This window comes from Chamaea fasciata, unplaced genomic scaffold, assembly GCF_029207755.1.
Source record: "Chamaea fasciata isolate MVZ Bird 193981 ecotype frontalis unplaced genomic scaffold, bChaFas1.0.hap1 SCAF_11, whole genome shotgun sequence".
Taxonomy (NCBI): Eukaryota; Metazoa; Chordata; class Aves; order Passeriformes; family Sylviidae; genus Chamaea; species Chamaea fasciata.
This window is the reverse complement of record NW_027094096.1, coordinates 21,563,633-21,584,396: the sequence shown is the minus strand read 5'-3', so window position 1 is coordinate 21,584,396 and position 20,764 is coordinate 21,563,633. Positions and strand designations below refer to the sequence as shown.

Below are 20,764 nucleotides of genomic sequence, written 5' to 3'. Positions count from 1 at the left end.
CGGGATGGGGATGGGATCGGGCAGAAGGATGGGATCGGGGCCGGGCTGAGGGATAGGATCGGAGACGGGCTGAGGAACGGAACGGGGCCGAGCTCGGGGCCGGGCTGAGGGATGGAACGGGGCCGGGCGGAGGGATGGAACGGGGCCGAACCCGGGGCCGGGCGGAGGGTTGGAATGGGGCCGGGCGGAGGGTTGGAATGGGGCCGGGCTGAGGGAAGGAACGGGGCCGAGCTCGGGGCCGGGCTGAGGGTTGGAATGGGGCCGGGCTGAGGGAAGGAGAGCCGCGCTCCGGAAGCGCTCCCGGCCCGCCGGGCCCGCCCCGCCCCGTGGCGCCTGACCCGGAGCCGCTCGGGCCGCGCTGACGCTGCCTTGGCCCGCCATGGCTCCCAAGGGCGGCCCCGGCGGCCGCCAGCAGTCCGAGGAGGATCTGCTGCTGCAGGACTTCAGCCGCAACCTCTCGGCCAAGTCCTCCGCGCTTTTCTTCGGCAACGCCTTCATCGTGTCCGCCATCCCGATCTGTGAGCGGGCCGGGGCGGGCGGCAGCCGTGAGGGGAGCGCCGCGTTCTGAGGGGAGAGGGGGATCGGCAACCCTGAGGGGATCAGGAGATTGGGAAGAGGGATCAGGGCTCCACCGGGGATCCCGGTTCAGCCCTGTGGGATCCCGGTTCAGCCCTGTGGGATCCCGGTTCATCCCTGTGGGATCCCGGTTCAGCCGTGCCGGATCCCGGTTCAGCCCTGTGGGATCCCGGTTCAGCCGTGCCGGATCCCGGTTCAGCCCTGTGGGATCCCGGTTCAGCCGTGCCGGATCCCGGTTCAGCCCTGTGGGATCCCGGTTCAACCCTGTGGGATCCCGGTTCAGCCGTGCCGGCTCCGGCCGTGCGGTCCCAGTTACTGACGTGTCACCGCAGCAGCAGCGCAAAGCTCATTTCAGCCCCTTTGAGCCATGTGCAAAGCTCATTTCCCCCTTCCAAAGCATTTTTAATGCAGTTCAAACCTCCCCCCAAATGATTTTGGAGGGGTTGGCTTTGTTCAGGCAGAGAGTGTGGAATTACAGAGCTCAGATCCTCTATGGGTCTCCAGTAAGGGACGTTTTTCTTGGAGAGAAACTGCTTCAAATACCATTTTTCCCTTTTTTTAAGGGCTTTATTGGAGGATATGGCACATGGATCTTGTTCAGTCCGCAGTCCTGTACAGCGTCATGACCCTCATCAGTACCTATCTCGTGGCTTTTGCATATAAAAACGTCAAGTTCGTCCTCAAACACAAGTAAGTATGGTGCCTGTTTGAATTTATCATTTAATAATTCGACAAAAACACCATTTGCTACTGTTGTTTTGTGTTTGTTTTTTTTTAATAAGAGTGCCTGAAATGTCACTCCAAAAACTATTTTGCACAAGAGTATCTCCTAACTGGTTTCTGTTATTATAGTCAAATCTTGTCAGCTAAGAGTATAGTGAAGTAGTAAGTTCACCATCATGCTTGCTGGTTAAACATAAATTATGTTTAAATTATAAATTATATTACTTACTGTACGTGCATTGTATTACTTTTAGTAATTGCTGTTACTATTTCTTGTTGTCCCTTCACCTTGACAAAGCTGCCCAGTATCTTGGCTCAGTTGTATTCTTCGCTGTACATAAAACTTGCTGTAATCCCAGGGTTGGGTTGTGGGGTTTTTGTTCCACGTTTGAAGTGTGACATGAGTGGTGGTACTTACAGAGTGGCCCAGAAAAGAGAAGATGCTGTTTCCAAAGAGGTGACTCGCAAGCTCTCCGAGGCGGACAACAGGAAGATGTCCCGCAAGGAGAAGGATGAAAGGTGACCTCTCTGTCCTCTTCCTTCCTGTAGGACTGCCTTAAATGTCTTTAAGGCTCTGGGTGGGATAGTAGGGTCTGTGCTTGGCACCTTTTTTTCTGTGTTCTGGTGAGCAGAAGCTGCAGGGTAGCCCTTGGTTCAGCTCAGAGCCCTTTTGAGGCAAGTTATCAGTGGAAGGTCTGAGAAGTGTTAGAGGGGATCCCCCCTGGGACTGTGCAGGATGGGAGCTTTGCAGCCAAACTCTCTCTCTTCTGGAAAAAGTGCTGCACACTTCATCATGTGGGTCTGCCAGGATATCCCCTGAGATTGCCCAAGGCCAGGCTGGACAGGGCTTGGAGCAGCCTGGGACAGTGGGAGGTGTCCCTGCCCGTGGATGTGGATGAGCTTTAAGGCCCTTCCCAACCTAAACCATTCCAGGATTCTCTGATACCCATTGATTTCAATATATTTGACATTTTATCTCCACTTGCTCCTAGGATTCTGTGGAAGAAAAATGAAGTTGCAGACTATGAGGCAACAACTTTCTCCATTTTCTACAACAACACCCTCTTTCTGGTCCTGGTCATCATTGCTTCCTTTTTTGTGCTGAAGAACTTCAACCCCACTGTGTATCCTTTATCCCCACCCTAAACCCCCCACAGCCCCATTAATTGTCCTATTAATTGTCACTGCTGACTGTAGTTGTCCTGTGGCATTCTTCTGTTGGTAAGTGCAGCTCATTGCTGAAACAAAAATGAGAGTTTACCAAGAAAAAGTCTCCCAATCATGTAACTGTGACATGAGGTGTTTTAAGGATATTACTTGGACAGCATATTCCAATTCTCCTGGCTTTCCCATTTCCATTGCACTTTGGGAGTGAGGACACAGCTCTTCCCTGACAGGATGCTTCAGCTCCAGTAACTGTCAAGTGAAATGCTTTGTTCCTGAAGGATGTTAGTGTTGCCAACAGGGCAGTTAATTCAAGATCTGTATTTATAAAACCTGCAAGAGAACAGGCTTAACTTTATGGGTGTCTTCATTCTGAAGGTGATTTCCAGAGCTGTGTTTCAGGTTGCAATATCCCAGTTTTAAAACTACAGAGAAAGACCATTCCATTTCCTTCCTTTTCATAAAACTCCTACCAAATAAATGTTCTGTACCAGAGAAGGATCTTGAGAGTTCCTTAACCTGTTCCCTACAGAAACTACATCCTTTCTATCAGTGCTTCCTCAGGACTGATTGCTCTCCTGTCCACAGGATCCAAGTAGACAGAAAACCCTCAGCAGTTTCTGTGAGAGGCTTCAGCTGCCATCAAAATACCCAAGGGGGGAATAGGAATATACATATTTTTTTTTTTAGCGTGAGGAAATTGTGGGGAGGGTTTGAATCCAAACTGGTTGAATTATATTTACTTTTGGTATCTTTGCATGGCATTTGATATTGGAGTTACTCAATTTTTGGTTTTTTTATTTAGCAAGGAGAGGGAGTGGGATGTGAGCTGTGAGCAGACATCACCTTTCTGCAGCTCCACGCTAGGGACAGTCCATTTATCATTGTAACTTGAAATGTTGTAATAAAAGGAGCTTTTTTGGCCATTTGATTCCTTGTATTTTCATTCATAAGTTAAAAAAAAAAAAAAAAAAAACAAACCTCAGGGATTTTCATATCTAGGTTTGTCAACTCTCTGCTTCCAGAAGAGAGGAGACTTCCACAAGCTAACACATTCCTTAGAAACACTCCTCATTTTCTCCTCAACTTGGAGTCAGGACAAAACCTAAATCTCCTAGGAAAACACTTTTGAAGTAGCTTGAATGTACTTATTTTTTCATTAATCCTCAAAGTTGTAAATAAATAAAAAAACCCCTGCCAGTCTCCCTGCACAGCTGAAGAAAAAATGCTTTAGCTGGCTTTTAATAATGGGTTTATCAGACAATCCTGTGCCTTCTTTTCTGGCTATCTCTGGAGCAGCTGTTCACTTAAATGCCAAACTCTGCTGATATTAGTGGAATTCCACTTACAGATCCTGCCGTTACAGGCTTGGGATCCTAAAGAGAGAAGAAAGTTTGTAATCAGATTTCATGTAACAATCACTCTGTTAATCTTGGCTTCAATGAGATTAAATGGAAAATAGAGTCAAATGGAGAATGGGACGAGCAGGAGACAGTAATGGCTCTTACTTCTGACAAATCCAAGTACTTTTGGTCATTTTATACTCTTGAATTAACTGTTTTCCCTCAAAATACATGGATTTTCCTTTATCCCTTCTGCCTGACTATTCAGCATTGGAAGGACACATTCCATAAAGCTGCTGCCTGCCTGGGACAATTTCCCTTTCCTTGGCTTCACTTCTCCTGAGGGATCAATATAATTGATGGATTTCAGGCTGAGTATTTCGCTCACATAAAGCAGATTTTTAACAAACCTCTCTAAGGTTTGTTAGAAAAGGCAGGCTGGCTCCTCTGGGAGCAGCAGGACTTTGCTGTTGCTGTTTTTCCTCTCAGAGCCCCCCAGTACTGAATTCAAACCTTTGAACAGACAATGTTATACTCACTTTTCCTGGCAGGGCTTTAGCAGGTGTATTTTCCATTAAATCTGCTGTCTGGAAAGAGCTTGGGAGCAGTACTTTGTTCTGCCATTACTGTCAGCTCACTGAGTCTTTTATTCCCAGCTTTTCATCTTCTCCTAGGGCTTTTTTGGTATTGACACTTGCTGAGGCCTGGAGCTTAGTGAGTGTCAGGATTTTCCTGGAGAGGGAACATTGAGCGCTGACAGCCTGAAACAAAAGCAGGTGGGTGGGTGGGGTGGGTTGTGTGCTGCAAAAAAAAAACTGATCTTGAGCCTTCACGGAAAAATTTGGGGCTTTTTTTGGTTGGCATTTGGATTTTTGTTCACTTTTGCAGTTGTTTTGGTTTTTTTTTCTTGAGAGGTGGTTGGGTTTTTTTCCTTGCAATTCCCACTACAAGCTGCAATGGTAAATAAAAAAATTCAATATAACATACTGAAATTATATTTCTCTTGACTAATGCTGAGGGTTAACCTAAAGCTGGGCTGCTACTTGGCCCCACATTGTCCTCAGAGCCCGTAAGGGACAATGCCATCTCCTCAATTAAAGAAAAAGTTGGGAATTGATCTAGTTTTAATACATTCTTGGATTCCCAAGTACATGAGAAAGGGAAGAGAGAGCATTAAATTGTACCTCCAGAGGGAGGAAAAGGAATTAGTCTGCTACTGGGAGGATAATGATATTAAATTAATAAAGCTGTTAACCGTGTCATGGCTGAAGCCTTTGTAAAAATTACCAACAGTTGGTGGCAATGCAGCACTGGGGGATATTCCCAGGGCAGGGGAAGGTGGGCTCCACCTCAGCTGCCTGGGACTGGCCAGTGTCCCCTTGGAGAGGCTGGGGACACTGCACTGGCTTCATTTCAGGCCAAATAGCAGAAAGATTTGGGTTGGGAGCGACCTCAAAGCCCACCCAGCGCCACCCCTGCCATGGCAGGGACACCTCCCACTGTCCCCAGGCTGCTCCAATGTCTAACCTGGCCTTGGACACTGCCAGGGATCCAGGGGAGGCCACAGCTGCTCTGGGAATTCCATCCCAGCCCCTTCCCACCCTCCCAGCCAGGAATTCCTTCCCAAAATCCCATCCAGCCCTGCCCCCTTCAGCTTGAGGCCAAGACAGACCTTACCTGGGACTGCTGTGCTCCTTGGGGACCGACTGCCAGCAGCACCCTGGGGGCCAGCCCAGCTCCCTCCTGTCCCTGCTGTGCTGGCACCGGCCCTTGGTCCTCCTGGACACAGCTGGAATGGTTCCCTGGGCACAGCTGGAATATTTGTTTCCCTGGGCATACCTGGAATGGTTCCCCAGGCACAGCTGGAATGTTTTCCTGGGCACAGCTGGAATTTCTTTCCCTGTGGAACAACCCCCTCCCCTCCTGAGCAGAACCCCCAGGTGGCCCAGAGCAGCTCCGGGGTCAGTAACAGACCTGCAGCTCTCAGGGTAGATGCACAAAATGCTTTTATTATTGTGTCCAAGCAGAATTCCAGTCAGACTGCATTTCTCATGTACAGCAGGAGTCATTTACACACACCACAGCTTCAAATACAGGAGGAGACCACTCAGGTGTGGGGAGCTGCTCACCTGGCCCAGGTGAGCTCTGCAGGAGGGGAGTACAAGGGTCCTACAAATACTGTACAGAGCTGTATCCCAGCAGGGATGGGAGAAATACAGGCTGAAATCAGAGGAGCATGGTACAGAGCAAATCCACGGGAAGGAAGATACAACGTGGGGCTTGAGCTGGGCAAATTAAGATGTCAATTCTTCCTGTCAACTCCTGTAAATGCTCACAAAAACCTGTTTAAAATGTGTCTGTGCATTTACTTATCCCCACTTCCAAACCAAGTGGAGGCAGGCGCAGCCTCCTGGAGTACGTACCTGATTGTTCCTGCAGTTCTCAGCAGCTAGATATTGTATATTATTTATAGTATCTATATCCTTAAAAGCTCCTGAATATTGAAATTTGCAGTAGCTCTGTCTACAAGCAGGCAGAAGTCGAGGCAGGTTTCTATAGATGCAAAACCCAATATTTAATCATGGCTTTCTTGGTTTAAGGTTTATGGAGAAGTAGGAGGTTGCAGAGCTGTTGTGTTCAGTCACCTGACATGCGCGTTTGGGCTTCCTAGCACTGCTCCACAGCTGCAACAGCTGTGAAATTCAGAGCTGAACTACCTAACTGCTAACTAGTTCTCTGTCTTACAGCCTCTATCCAACTACAAAGAAATCCTAGAGCTCATATCCAGCGTAAAAAAGCAAAGTTTGAGCTTGCCCCTTCCATCTTGTTTAACCTGAAGAAAACTTTATAGTTGAGATTTCCCAAACATGGTTTTATTAAAACCTGAAGTTGTGTCTGGCTTTTTCTTCATTGAAAAAATAGATCTGTACATCCTTCTTTAATTACCAAGTTACCTGAAGGTTATAAATTATTTCTTTTTTTTTCTTTTTTTTTTTTTTTTGCTTTTTTTGCTTTACAAGTGTTTTGTCACAGCACAAGCATGAGGTGCGAAGAGTAAAGTAAAAATTAATGAACTCGGTCAAGAAGGTAAGAAAATACAAGGTTATTTCTTGGTTAGAAGAGAGATCAACTGTGCTTTTAAATTCACTGCAGAGTAGTAGCAAGAGCACACATCTCGAAGGATCCAGTGACAGTAGACACCGAGCAGCAAGTGCTGAATGATTCTCATGAGAGTAATTCGGGGCTGTACTGGAGTACAGAGCACTTCTAAACCATGCAGTCCAGGAAATTCATGCATTGCATTAGGATCTGTAGTCCTTCTTGCTGTAGGGCTTGTTGCCCAGGATATTATCTATTTCATTCACAATATGGGATGTCATCTTTGGAAGGACCTGGGGTGGAAGAAAGCGACGTTTAATCGAGACAGCCTCCAAAATGAAACCTAGATTTTATCAAAGTACATTTCCTCTGGGCTTTTTGTGTGACAGGTATTAAGCATTCATCTAATAACTTTTTCCCTCAAAGGAAAAAAAATAAAAACCACTGGAGTGTCTTTACTCAGCGAGAGAATCACAGCAAAGCCTCTCAGCTTTCTGGGTGGAACATTAGTGCTTGGCTGCAGTGGGGACACGAGCTGGTGGCAAGGACAGCTTGGGGATAAATAATAAAATAAATAATAAAAGATTAAAAATGTTAATAAAAATAATAAAAAATTAAATTTTAAAAAAAAACCCAGGGAATAATTCAGGTGGGTGCAGGTGACATGTGACAGCACAGAGCCTGTGTCCTGGAACCACTTGCAGTTTCAGGTGCACGAAAGCTGCTGATGCCACCCTCGTGTCACTGGGTGTGTGTGCAATGACCCCAAATGGTGCCTTGGTGACACCAGGGATGGGCCTGGGAGGAGCTGAGAGACAAAACTCCGAGGGTTATCTCTGTCTAAAGAGCAGCAGGGCGCTGAGGTCCGGTGGTGCCACCACCCCCTGCACTCACCTGGATGGCTCCGAGGTTCTCGATCAGCTGCTCGGGGTTGGAGGATCCCAGGAGGACAGAGCTCACCCCCTCATTCCTCAGGCACCATGCTGCAAGAAAGGCACAGGGGTCAGCACAGACATGGCCTGGCTCCAGTCCCTGATGTCTGACACAGCCCCTGGCTCTGCTTGAGAATAATCTCATTATTTAGCTTTGCTCCTCTGGCACTACCAGGAGGAAGAGGCACAGACCAAATATCAAACCTCACAGATCTCCCAGGATCCCACCTGGTCCTCACCCCAGCACTTCTCCTTTTCCCTCTCACAAGGACCCACTGCTAGGATGCTGAACCAGGGATCACCTTTCTGACAGACATGTGGTATTGCCCAACCTCAGCTCTCAGCAGCATGAAGATAGTTATTAGAAAAAAAGCCCCAAACTCATTTTGAACAGCATTCTCTCGTCTGCCAGCCCAGCACCACAAAGGTCATGGCTTCATGGGGGGAGGGAATGTCCAGGGAAACAGGGAGGTGGGACCCCTGGGGATGCCCAAGATGTTCTGACCCTGCAGTCACAGCCTGGTGCTGCTGCTGCAAACAACCCTGGTTTAATTAATTGTCACCCAGAGAAGCTGTGGCTGCTCCTGGATCCCTGGGAGTGTCCCAGGCCAGGTTGGATGAGTTTGGAGCACCCTGGGCTAGTGGAAGGTGTCTCTGCCCACTGCAGGGGCTGGAACACAATGGGCTTTAAGTTCCTTTCTAAACCAAACCTCCCCAGGATCAATAATTTTTTTATGCATTTTAAATAACAAACCCATCTCTAGCTACAGGTCCGCACCAAACCGTGGTGGAAAGGCAACACCTTTTCCATGTTAACCCTTCCATGTTAAGCCAGCCCTGGAGAGGGAGGGGACAGCCCTGGGGGTGGGAGCTGGGCAGGGACCCACCAACAGCCAGCTGTGGCAGCGTGCAGCCGAGGCGCTCGGCGATGGGGGACAGGTCCTTCAGCTTCCCCTGCTGCTTCCTGCCCTCCTCGCTGATGATCTTCTCCTTCAGCCACTGGTAGCACTGCAGAGCAATCACAGCACGTCAGGCTGGCAGCTCTCAGCCTCCAAAACGGGGAGTTTGAGGCGATTCATAATTATAATCATGTATAAATAGCAGCACTTGGAAAGCCACGTCCAACCCAGAAGGTCGCAGAGGTTGAGTGACACAAAGCTTGGCTACCCAAAGCAATTCTGGCACGACCAGAATGCCTCTTGCTGTGCTCAGCTCTCTGGTTTTATTCTCACTCCACAACCTGGAATCTCCCCAGTTTTCTTTTGGACCCCATAACCCCCCAAGAAGAACAAAATCAGGATAATTGTGGAGAAATCAAGTTGTGGTGAGAGCAGAATGCCAAAAGCTGTTAGAGAGGGCAGCCCCCAGCAGCCCATGGCTCTTCTGTGGGCTTGCCCTTGACCTGGGGGGTCTCAGGAGGGACGCTGGGGGGCTCAGCACCCCCAAGGCCTGGGCTGGTACCCAAGTCTCTTTGCCCCATGTGGTTCAGGGGGCTGGAAGTGGCAGCAGCTGCATCCACTCACGGCTGGACTCTGTGACCTTGGAGATCTTTCCCAACCTTAAAGACTCCAGGGTGAACATCAGTGAGGAGCCTGGAGCACCACAGAGCCCCTGGCTTGTGCCTCCTCAGTGCAGGGTGGGGACAGCCCCCAGCCCTGCCCCAAACCTGCGTGGGGAACCTGAGCTCGTTCTAACCCAGATTCTCCTGCTCTTTGGAGTGTGGTTGCCAGAGAAACCGAGCTGATCCATCCCCGCGCAGCCCGGCCCCTCTCACAGGGGAGCCCTTTCCCCCCTTTGTTATTTCCCTGCCCTCACCAAAAGCAGCACAGCTCCAACGTGCATCAGAAATACCTTGAGTGAAGCCCTTGAGCTTTCAGGGACGCCGTTCCCGTATTTCCCTGAGATGATCCCACAGGCCAGGGGAGACCACGTCATTGCTCCCACCCCTGCGGAGGGAACAGCAAAAGGGGCTTTTAGGGGAGTGGGCTTCATCAGAGTTGTAGCAAAAATGCACCTTTTAGTTAAAAACTAAACTCATTTGCTGCTGCTTGTTTCTGTTGCCACTGGCAGCAACGCTCTGTTGGTCTTCCAGGAAAGTGCTGCTGATGCCCTTAAGGGTATTAAGGATTTATTTTACTTCGTGGGCCACATGAATCTCAGAGAGTAAGGAGCAGCCCAGTCAACTGATACTTACTACATTTATTAATATACTTCAGTTATTTATATATAATATTAAGGAATATGTTTTTATCAGAGGCACAGTAAGCTGGTTTTTCTGTGAGGTCACTAGATGGAGACTTGGCTTTGTCACTGCTCCCACCTGGAGCTCCAGGTCCTCCCCACTCTCCATTTCTTTCCGGGAATGCCCAGCAAAGGCACAGCAGGCTCAGACTCACCGATTTTGTGATACAATTCTGGCAGCTGCACCTCCACCTTCTCCCTCTGGAACAGGTGATACTCAGCCTGCTCACACACGGGTGGGATCATGTTGAACTGCCTGGCCACGGAGTAGGCTTCCTGCAGAGGAGAAACCCACGGAGAAAACACCTCAGGAAATGAAAATACCCTGCGGGACACACCCCAGGCCATGTTCTCTGAGTGTACAGGAGATGGCCAAGGCGAATTTCAAGGCAAGGGGAAGTGGGAGCAGCAGGATGCTGCAATCCTGGGGTCCCAGCCTGGTATGGGACCTTAAAGCCCCTCTCATTCCACCCCCTGCCATGGGCAGGGACCCTTCCATGGGCCAGGCTGGTACTAAAATAAAGGACTCGACTTCAGTCAAACCAAAACGGCACTGTGAAAAATGAGGTTTGCTTTTAATGTAAATTTTAAGAAATAGATTTAATTTTAAAAAAAGTAAGACAATAGGGAGATAAAAAAGCAAAGTACGGTTGGTCGGGTGACTTGGCATTCAGCCAAGTCTACACATTGTTATATTAGGCTTATTTTTTAAATACTTTTTTAAAATTGTATTAATTTGTTGAATATTTATGTTTCTTTATAAACTGGTTTTTATATTTTAGGAACTGTTTGGTATGGTTTCTTTCGGGGTCCGTTTTTTTAGAGTACGTGTGTTTTTTCGGCTGTGTTTTTATTATTACTTTTAGTTCGGGCTTTGGTTTAGACTTTTTATAGATGGTGGATATTGATAGTTGGCATTTCAATAGTTGCGTTTTCTTTATATGTTCATTGGACGTCATTTTGGCTCAAGACACACCTTAAGTATACCATATTAACTACTATGCCTAACTTTTTTTCTTAACAGCAGAAGGAAAAACTTGTAATTTTTACTCAAACCCAAACAAACCACCCAAACGTCAGCCCATCTTCTCCTCATTAGCCCCGGGCTCGTTCTGGGAGAGGCTTTTCGAGGGTTTGCGGTGGGAGCCCCAGGCCCTCACCATGATCTCCATGGCGCTCCAGCGGGACGTGCCCCAGTACATGGCCATGCCCTGGTTGATCACATGTGTCATCGCCCGCACGATTTCTGAACAGAACAGAACAAAAAAAAAGGAGTGTCAGGAGTGCCCAGAGGCCACATCTCCACCAAATCCATTTCCAAACGCCGCCCCTGCTGTGTTCTCCTGCCCAGGTGGGGCTGGAAAAGGAAATTTTCAGGGCAAACGTCACCACACTGGACTCTGCAGGGGGTTAAAAATCGCTTTTTCCCACCCGGCTCTTGCCTCAATCGGCCTTAAGGAGCACGTTTCTTTCAACACAGGACACAAGAGGGCAGCATAGCGGAAAATAAACTTTAAAGAAAATAATTTTTTTTTTTTAAAAAAATCTATTCTTTAAAAAATAAATGTAATTAAATAAATAGAAATAATAAATAGAATTAAATATAAAATACAATGATAAATACAAAATAAATAGAATAAATAAATAGAAAAATAAATAGAAAAAATAAATAAATTTAAATTTACAAAATAATAATAAGTAGAATTTAAAAATGTAATTTAAAAAAAAAAAAAAGTCTGTTGTTTTTTTTAAAAAAATTTGCATCCTGATCCAGCACATATCTGGGTCTGCCTCTAAAGCTGCAAGAACGGGTGATTGAACCCTACTCCACCAAGGGCCCTGTCACCCTCAGGTGTCACCTCTGTAAAACCCAGCACTGCCAGTGCCACGCTCCTCACTGCTCCCTAGGCCACACGCACCAGGACAGATCTTGGATTTCACCTCTCAGACCTCCCTGCCTGCTGGGGGTGAAAAATCCCTCATAAATGTTAGTTTAATGGAGTCCCAGGCTGGTTGGGGTTGGAAGGGATGTTGAAACTCATGCAGCCCCACCATGGGCAGGGACACCTTCCACTGCCCCAGTGTCCAGCCTGGCCTGAGACACTTCCAAGGATCCAGGGGCAGCCACAGCTGCTCTGGGCACCCTGTGCCAGGATCTCCCCACCCTCCTAGCCAGGAATTCCTCCCCAAAATCCCAGCCCTGCCCTGTGTCACAGTCCCCAGGAGCACCACGAGCCAGAACCACCTGCCCTGGCTGTGGTAATAAACCTTATTTCTGACAGGGCTGCAGCACGGACACCACCACTGCCCACAAAATGGGGAAAAAATGTGCTGAACTCACTCTGAGGAGTGAGAGAAAACATTTCTGGGACACTGCTGCCTGTGGCACCGGGTGGTCAGTGGGTATTTCCACACCCCTATGGGCTCTTTCCATGGGAGGGTCAAGGAGCTGGCACTGCCCACCCACCCCAATAATTGAGCACCCCAAATCCCTCCAGAAGAGCTGCCCTGGAGCCTGCAGTGCCCAGAAAATCCACCCCTCTGTCCTCAGTGGGATAAGAGCTCCAGGCACTGCTGCCTCCAGACCAGACACTCCGCCTTTCCCACCGGCAGCATTCCCGTCCTACTTATGGCAAGGGAAAAAAAGCTGGAGCCTGGCAGAGAGGAGGCTCCAGTGCCAAGCTGGGCGTTGCTGTGAATCCTCCTGCAGGCACTGACAGGCAGCTCCCGGGGGGAAGGCTCCATTTATAACCTGCAGGGCTGGCATTCCCGTGTTTGACACACAGACCTGCCTTAAACCCGAACACAAATCCGCTTTTTATCCCAGGGAACGAGGGGAAGGAAATAAAAACCCCAGACGGCATTAAAGCCAGCACTGGGATGTAAAGGAAACTTCCATTTCTTCCTGAAAAAAAAATGTCAGTTCGTTTCAGTGAAGTGCAAATATAGAATCAAAGACTGGTTGGGGTTGTAAAGGACCTTAAAGGTCATCTTCTTTCGACACCTTCTACCTGACCAGGGCTCCAGAATACAATGAATGAGCAGCTCCAAGCTGCCCCATCTGAATATTTAATTAAAAATTGTTTTTCGTTTCCTACCACCATCAGTCTAAGCCTGCAAGTGATCCTTTCCCTCCCTCCCTCCCTCCCTCCTCAGCAGCTTCTCCCTGGGTTCAGTTTTCTATTTTTGCCCCGCCACCATTTCGGAGTTTTGAAAAACATTTCGTCATACGCCTCTTACACATCTCAGCCCGTGGTTGTTTTCGTTTCTCCAGCCTCTACTCCTTTCAAAAAAAAAAAAAAACAAACCCAAAACCCAAGTCAACTCAGAAAATGTATATATATATATTTAGGGAACCAGGGGATGGCGATGGGACTAGGGAGGAGCCTGGATCTCTTGTCCTGCCAGCTGGATGCCCAAATGGCAGCACTTAAAAACAGATTTTTGGTTTTATTTTAAATATAAATCAATGCTTCAAATCCCAAATAGCAGCCCCTGGCATCATAACAACAATAGCTTTGAAGTAGCCTAAAGTTCCCTGGTAGGAATGTTGTCACCTTCCCTCCCTTCGTGCCAGGCTGCTGGGCACCCGGCTCTGTGACAATGGGGACACCCCAGGGACCCTCCCCTCCAGCTGCAGTGCTGGAAAAGCCCCTTGGGAAGAAGAAAAAGCACCCGCTTGCACAGCTGGGGGATGAGAACTGCAGCCCCAGTGATGAGGCAGGAAACACGCGGGAATTCTGGAGAGGACGGATCGTCCCCATCAGCCAAGGTCCCTGCTGGAGGGGGCTGGGTGGTGGCACAGGGTGGCAGGGACACCCCAAACACCCTGACCCAGTCCCAGTGAGGGTGGGCAGCCCCTCAGCCCTCATCCCCCCCGCCTGGCACATCCCAGCCCGGCTCTGGGGCACGGGGGACACGGCCAGACCCACCTGCAACCAGCTCCCCATCTCCAGCTGCTCGCTGACTCCAACATTCACTGCTTTTATGATGGAAAACTGTTTTAATTTGCTCTGAGACCTTTAGGAACATTAAATACGTTTCAGGGGTTTGGGTTAAGCAGCCCTGCCAGGTGCCCTGAGGCCCAGAGTCACTGAGAGCACAGAAACCCCCGCGGAATGCTCATCTGCTGCGTTCCCCAGGGGAGGAACAGAGCCTGCACAGCCTGGGGACAGAAGGGATCTGCTCCGGCTGGGGTCAGAGGAGGATCTGGAAATCCTTGGTGCAGCACAGGGAGGAGTCTGAGGGACGGGGGACAAACCCCGGGAGCAACAAGAAGGGAAAACCAACAGGACTATCCCAGGTTTGGATTTGTTCGTGCCTCCCTGGCCACAACGTGCTGGCTGCCCCAGCAGGACCCACGAGTCGGGAACATTTTAAGGTCACCTTCTCCTTCAGGATCCCTGGCAGTGTCCCAGGCCAGACTGGACGGCGTTTGGAGCAGCCTGGGATGCTGGAGGGTGGGATGAGATGAGCTTTAAGGTGCATTCCAAGCCAAAGCAGTCCCTGACTGGGCGTGGGAGAGGCTGAGGCGTGTGTGGTGCCGAGCAGGATGGAGCGGCACAGCACCGACAGATGGCCCAGCAGATGCTCGGGGAGGGAAGTGGCTTAGTAGGTGATCCATAAAAAAAAAAAAAAGGCAGGAAGAAGATGGGAAGGATCTCCACCACGCCATTCACAACAGAAATGTCCCTTTTTTCACCCTGCTGGAGTCCCAGCCCGTGCCTGGCTGCCAGGGCCGTGCTGCCAGCGGGATCTGCGGCGTCTGCGGTGCTGGAATGTGGGATCAGCTGTGCCCTGGGAGCTCAGCCACACTGCTCAGTGACCAGTGACCCAGCTGAGAGGTCGCTCCTCCATCCCAGACACAACACGGCTTCTTCCTCGACCTCAGCATCTCCAGGGGAAGCTGGACCACTCCAAAAATCCCAGGCTGGTCCCTGACCCACCCTGGGCAGCACCCATGGGTGGCTCAGCCCCTTTCCCAGCAAGGAAATGGGTGCCAGCGCTCCTGACAGGGAGATCCAGCTCTGCTGGAGTCCCATGGACACCTGCCTTCAGTCCAGCCACAAATCCACTCCATCTGAGGGAACTGGGAAAAGGAAATGCTCCAAACGTTAAAGCCACACCTGGGACATAAAGGGAACTTCCACTTCCTTCCAAGACATACAAATTCAGGTTGTGACAGGGCAGACATAGAAACCCTAAATAGGCTGGGAGGGACTTTAAATGACATTTAATTCCAACCCTCTGCCGTGGGCAGGGACACCTTCCGTGGACCAGGCTATCACAAACGAGCTACTTCATATTTCAACTGCTCCACCTGAACATTTGACTGCGAGTTGTGTTTCGTTTCCTGCCCTCCTCAGCCTAAGCCCTCGAGCCAGGCTCAGGCACGTTAAAACCTTCAACTGCAGCTCCCACCAACCTTCCATGGGGGTGTTGTTGTCCGGCCTGTTGGCAAAGACCACGTCCACATATTCCAGCTGCAGCCTCTGCAGGGAAGCCTTCAGCCCTGGGAATGGGAGAGCAGAGACAAGGACAGGCAGGGTCAGAGGGAGGCACAGAACTGAGCCAAAACGGGATCAAATACAGCCTGGTCTATTTAAAGATATATATTATATATATTTTTTTTAAAAAAAATATATATATATAATAAATAAACAGGGAATATTATATAGCCCCTGTTATTACGATTTTATTGTGTATATATTTATTATATGTCATATAATTTATTATATATATTATAAACAGGGACTATTATATATTATATATTATAAATAAACAGGGACTATTATATAGTCCCTGTTATTATGATTTTATATATATATGATGTGTTTATATTATATATTATGTGTATCTATAATATTCATTAGATTATTATAATATATATAAATATATATATAACATTTATTATATAATTACATTATATATATTATAAACAGGGTTTATTTCAGTGCCCTGCTCCTGCTCGCAGTTAATCCAATCTGAATTTTGGAGCCTTTCTTGCTCCAGCCCCAGCTCCTGCTGCCCAGCCCAGGGGGACACTGCAGGGATGTCCCAGAGGGCAGGGTGGTGGCACTGGGCTCAACTGGTGCCACTGGTTTTGAAGAGCAGGTGAAGCAGCAGGGAAGGCTTCACCTTGCCAGGGGGAGCTGTGCCCACCGACAGTGCAGAGGGAGTTTGGCAGAGCAAACTGCCAAAAAAGCCCTTTGCAGCTCAGCCCATAAATGTCCAGGCTTTGAGATCCTTCCTGTGAGGAGCTGATGGGAGATGGCATCAAACCCCTACAGATATATTTATATATCTGTGTGTGAGATGGGCATTTTACCCAGCTCAACATTCAGCAAACATTTTCAGCCCCGCTCTATTTTGACTCATTCTTCATGAACATTCATTTAAAAACATTTTGTTCTTGGGAAGATTTGTAGAAAATAACTGTCCAAAATTCCTCTTCTCTCTCTCTCACGCACACAGATATATATATATAAATATATATATATATGTAAATATAAAATCTCTCTCATCGACCTTAACGATGTTTGCTGGCTGTTCTGTGAGATTATTCCAACTCCTGCCAGCGCTTTTCTGTCATTTCACGAAGTAGCCCCACAAGGAATGGAAAATGGGTGGGTTTGGAGTGCCTGTGACACATCTGCCACCTCCCTGAGCACTTCAGTGCCACCAGCTCACTGAAACTTACTCAGATGAAAAATTCACCAAAATGTTGCCAGAAGAAAAGTTTCCTCCAGCGTTACCTTAGCTGGGAAAGTCACATCCTGATGTGCCTGGGTCCTGCAAACACTCCAAGAGAAAATTCTCCAGGGCAATCCTGAATGAAATTTTCCAGCAGCAGGAAGGAGGAGGATGGAAGGAGCCAACCTGCATGGGAGGGACACTCGTCCCACCTGAGCTGGGCACTGCCTTGGGGCTCCCCTGGGGTTCCGATTTTCCAGAAAGGAGGTGAAATTTCGTCTCTGAGTCCCCCAGAGCGGGTTCTGCACGTCCCTGGTGGCAGAGGGGTCACACAGGACAGGAAATGGGGGGACAGGTCCTGCCCAGGGAGCTGCCCAGCCCTGCAATGTCCCTGCAGAGCATTTCCCAAGGGCAGGCTGGTCTGCCCAGGATTCCTGCAGAGCACAGCCCCGGGCTCTGTGCTGCTGGCCTGGGGAGCTGCAGGATGCTCCTGCTCCCTGGGCAGGCAGCCCGGGCTGGCTCCTCTCACGGGGACAAGGTCACAGCTGACACTGCTGCTCCTGGACGTGATCCTGCTCCTGGGCACTGATCCCCCTGTGTTGGAACCCTGGAGGATGCGAATTTCAGGCTTTCTGTTCTAAAAGGCACTGAGCCTCAAGCAAGTACATTTAACCTGAGGCCGTGGAACAGGCTCCCAAAATTTAGTGGCAGCACTGGAGTTGTGGGTGTGGGGTTTGGATAGAAGTGTGTGATCTCACAGGGTGGAAAACTTAGATTTAAGATTTTAGTATATAGTAATGTATATGGGGCAAGAGGGAGGATTTGAGGTGTTGGCCAAATTCTTCACCATCCTCTTGGGTTTGGGTGTTTTTTTTCTAATTGGGTGAAAAAGGTCCACATTGTGAGCCTTGGATGATCATTATTGGGTTAAAAGTATAAATAATAGAGGTGTCATCTTGCTATTGGGTAATTATCACTTAAATAACCTTGGACAGAGGTAGAGACACCTCCATTTTCTACCCCGTTAGTTAGAGCTCACAGCTCGTGAGGCTGTGCTGTAGATAAGAATTAATAAACACTGAGTCTGAACACAAAACTGCGACTCCTGTGTGTTCATCCCGGCTCTAACACGAAGAAAAGAAGACAAGAAACCAACACCCCTGTGTCCTGAGAGCTGCAGCTGATGCCTTAAGCTTTAGCTTTCGTATTTTCAGATTCTGTGCTGCTTAGGTGCAGTTCTGAGCCTCATAATAAGTGTTAGTGAGCTCTCTTCACAAAGCAGGGACACAAAACAAATCCTTCTCCTGCTGCACACCAAGGACAACTTTCAGGCCCAACAGCACAAACAAGGGTGGGCTGGAGGGAGGAACAAGAAGGATGGGACCTCATAGCCTGGAGCTGTAACTGGACAATTAAACCCCAATGTGCAAATGGACCAAAACTTATAAAAAGATGAGATCTTGTGACTGGTCAGCCAATTTTTGTGCCCATTTTGGGTCCACTTTGGGTGCAGCCCTGGCCAGGCTCTTGTCCTGCCCAAGGTTGGTCCTAAAGGCCTTTTAATAAATCCCTGCTTTATTCTCTAGCCCTGTCCAGTCCCTGTTCCAGGTCAGCCCTCCCAAGGCATCCCAGCCGTGCCCAGAGCCCCGCCGAGCCAGCTCTGGGTACGGCACAGGGACAAGGTTCTGCCACGAGGACAAAGAGAACACGGTGTTCGTGCTCTCCTGCAGGAACACACCCAGCAGGACAAACCAGAGGAGCAGGGAGGGGAAGAGGAGCAGGGATTCGGGTGGATAAACCCCGGGGATGCGGATCCATGAAGCCAGGGGAGGGAATGGGCAGCAGAACCGAGCACTTTGGGGAGGAGCAGTCCCAGGAGCAAACCTCAGCCGTGCCAGCTGGGGCCTGGCATCCCTCCAGAGGATATTTCTGCAGGCTGACATCACGGCCACATCCTCATCCTCATCCCTCCCAGCTCCAAAGGGAGCCCAGGCGCTCCTGGCCATGTCTGGCACCACGGGGAAGGGCTGGGAGGGTGCAGAGAGCTCCCCCAGCAAACCCCACAGAGTGCAGGGGGCTCTCAGGGCACCTCACCTGCTCACACTGTTTGAGGGGAGCCAAAATGATCCTCTGGTGCTTTGGGGGCACTTTACAGACAAGTTTGGGAATGGCCCTGCATGGGACTGGCACAAGGAAGAGTGGGGTCAAACAGACCCAGCTCAGAGGAGAGCATTGACCTGGCATCCAGGTGGGTAAATCCCACCCCAGGGGCAGCCTGAGTCCCTGGCACAGCCCAGCCCAGCCCAGGTACCTTCGATGATGTGTTTCCTGGAAAGGCCTCTCTCCGTCTCTGCTCTGCAGGGGAAAAACAGGAACACAGCTGGGATAAGGTGCCAACAGCTCGGGAGCACTGCTTTGTGTTCTGATTTAAACACCCCCAAAATTACAGAATCACAGACTGCTTGGGTTGGAAGGACCTCAAAGCCCACCCAGTGCCACCCCAGCCGTGGCAGGGACACCTTCTACGTCCCAGGGTGCTCCAGCCTGGCCTTGGGCACTGCCAGGGATCCAGGGGCAGCCACAGCTGCTCTGGGAATTCCAGCCCAATATCCCATTCTTCCCCAGTCTCCCATCCAGCCCTGCCCTCTGTCCATGTGACGCCATTCCCTGTGTCCTGTCCCTCCATCCCTTGTCCCCAGTCCCTCTCCAGCTCTCCTGGAGCCCCTTTAGGCTCTGGCAGGGGCTCTGAGGTGTCCCTGGAGCCTTCCCCTCTCCAGGTGAGTAACTCCAACTCCTTAAAACCCTTGGCAAAATAAACAGGAATACAATGACAGCAGCAAACCACCCCCAGGTGCCATTAACTCCCCTGGCTGTAGGGCCGGGGCAGCAACCACCGGCACAAGTGACTGTCACACTTACTTGCCACCCCAGTACAGCTTCGTGGTTATCACCAAACTGGACCTCCTGCAAAAAGAACAAATATATATATATATATATAATTTAGTAATAATAATAATAATAATAATTAGTAGCCAAGCAGGATGCTGCCCATCAGCAACTTCTACAACCCGGGAGCAGGATTTCTGCTCAAACAGGAAAAGAGCGGCTGTGACATGTTGAGGAGACCCTGACTGCAGTGTTGATTTGGGAGAGGAATTCCCTGCGCCCGGGGTGAACTGGGGCAGTCACTGAGACCCCGGGAATTGTCACCTCCCTTAGGGAAGGGCAGCACAGGGAGCTGTCCCTCTGCGCGTGGCGCGGGCAGCGCAGGCGATCCCAGCTTTAGCTCCTTCAGAGGATGCAAAGTGACACATCCCGCAGGTGTTTTGACAAAATGTGCTCATGAACAGTCAGGGCAGGGGGAAGTTTGGATTGGACATTGGCATAGAAATCAACTCCCCCCCAACATTTTTAATTACTGAGTAAGCACCACGCAGCCCTTTAACCGAGGGCTGTTCCCTCCTGCCCTCCATGCCCCGTGTTTCTCATTGCCATGCAGAGTTCCCGGGGTTATTAAACTCGAGTGTGATGCATCTGAATTAATCTGTAAACTCCTACATGATATTAAATCAAAGACTCCTCATCCTGCAGCTACCTCGCTGCATAACCAGACACGTACAACACAATTTCCCCAGCTTCTGTCGGACTTAATTTTTTTTTCCTCCACATCATCCAGAATATTTCTCGCCAAATAATCAATCAGGCCCCTAATCCCCCAGACAGAGGTGATGGGGTTGGAGAGAGCCCTGCTAGAACCCCCCCCTCAGCTGAACCTGCCTAGGACACGCACACGGGAGGCCTTTAAAGATTATGCAAATCTCTTAAAACTCCACAACATATGCTAATGTGCATCCTTCAAACGAGGCGTCATCTCCTCCCAGGCTGCCGGGGATGAGGGCCCGTCACAGCTTTGCATCCCTAATCCACAATATTCACAGGGATGAGGCGCCAACTCCCATCCTCCCACACGAGAGGGGATGGACACACTCCCGG

The 20,764-nt window shown here is 49.4% G+C and overlaps 2 protein-coding genes across 6 annotated transcripts in view; one reads left to right on the top strand and one right to left on the bottom strand.

Moving 5' to 3' along the window:
• Positions 1-326: 326 nt before the first annotated feature.
• SSR3 (signal sequence receptor subunit 3) lies at positions 327-3,394 on the top strand. The gene is made up of 5 exons (XM_066193639.1): positions 327-518; positions 1,140-1,266; positions 1,720-1,818; positions 2,292-2,423; positions 2,996-3,394. Exons 1-5 carry the CDS (start codon positions 380-382, stop codon positions 3,060-3,062), a joined length of 564 nt encoding a protein of 187 aa, XP_066049736.1. The 5' UTR covers positions 327-379; the 3' UTR covers positions 3,063-3,394.
• A 2,401-nt stretch (positions 3,395-5,795) lies between these two features.
• KCNAB1 (potassium voltage-gated channel subfamily A regulatory beta subunit 1) overlaps positions 5,796-20,764 on the bottom strand; it is a 63,555-nt gene continuing 48,586 nt past the window's right edge. For all 5 annotated transcript variants that reach the window (XM_066193637.1, XM_066193634.1, XM_066193636.1 and 2 more), the window contains exons 6-14: positions 19,691-19,735; positions 19,083-19,126; positions 15,504-15,590; positions 11,239-11,324; positions 10,234-10,354; positions 9,689-9,783; positions 8,725-8,845; positions 7,800-7,888; positions 5,796-7,198 (exon numbers count right to left, since the gene is read on the bottom strand). In XM_066193637.1, coding sequence (XP_066049734.1) covers positions 7,109-7,198; positions 7,800-7,888; positions 8,725-8,845; positions 9,689-9,783; positions 10,234-10,354; positions 11,239-11,324; positions 15,504-15,590; positions 19,083-19,126; positions 19,691-19,735 — 778 coding nt within the window. In that variant the 3' untranslated portion in view covers positions 5,796-7,108. The remainder of the gene's footprint in view (positions 7,199-7,799; positions 7,889-8,724; positions 8,846-9,688; positions 9,784-10,233; positions 10,355-11,238; positions 11,325-15,503; positions 15,591-19,082; positions 19,127-19,690; positions 19,736-20,764) is intronic.

Coding starts and splice junctions, on each gene's coding strand:
- SSR3 (XM_066193639.1), top strand. CDS start 380: ATGGCTCCCAAGGGCGGCCCCGGCGGCCGCCAGCAGTCCGAGGAGGAT. Junction 519..1,139: donor CGTGTCCGCCATCCCGATCT/GTGAGCGGGCCG, acceptor CCTTTTTTTAAG/GGCTTTATTGGAGGATATGG. Junction 2,424..2,995: donor AAGAACTTCAACCCCACTGT/GTATCCTTTATC, acceptor TGTTCCCTACAG/AAACTACATCCTTTCTATCA.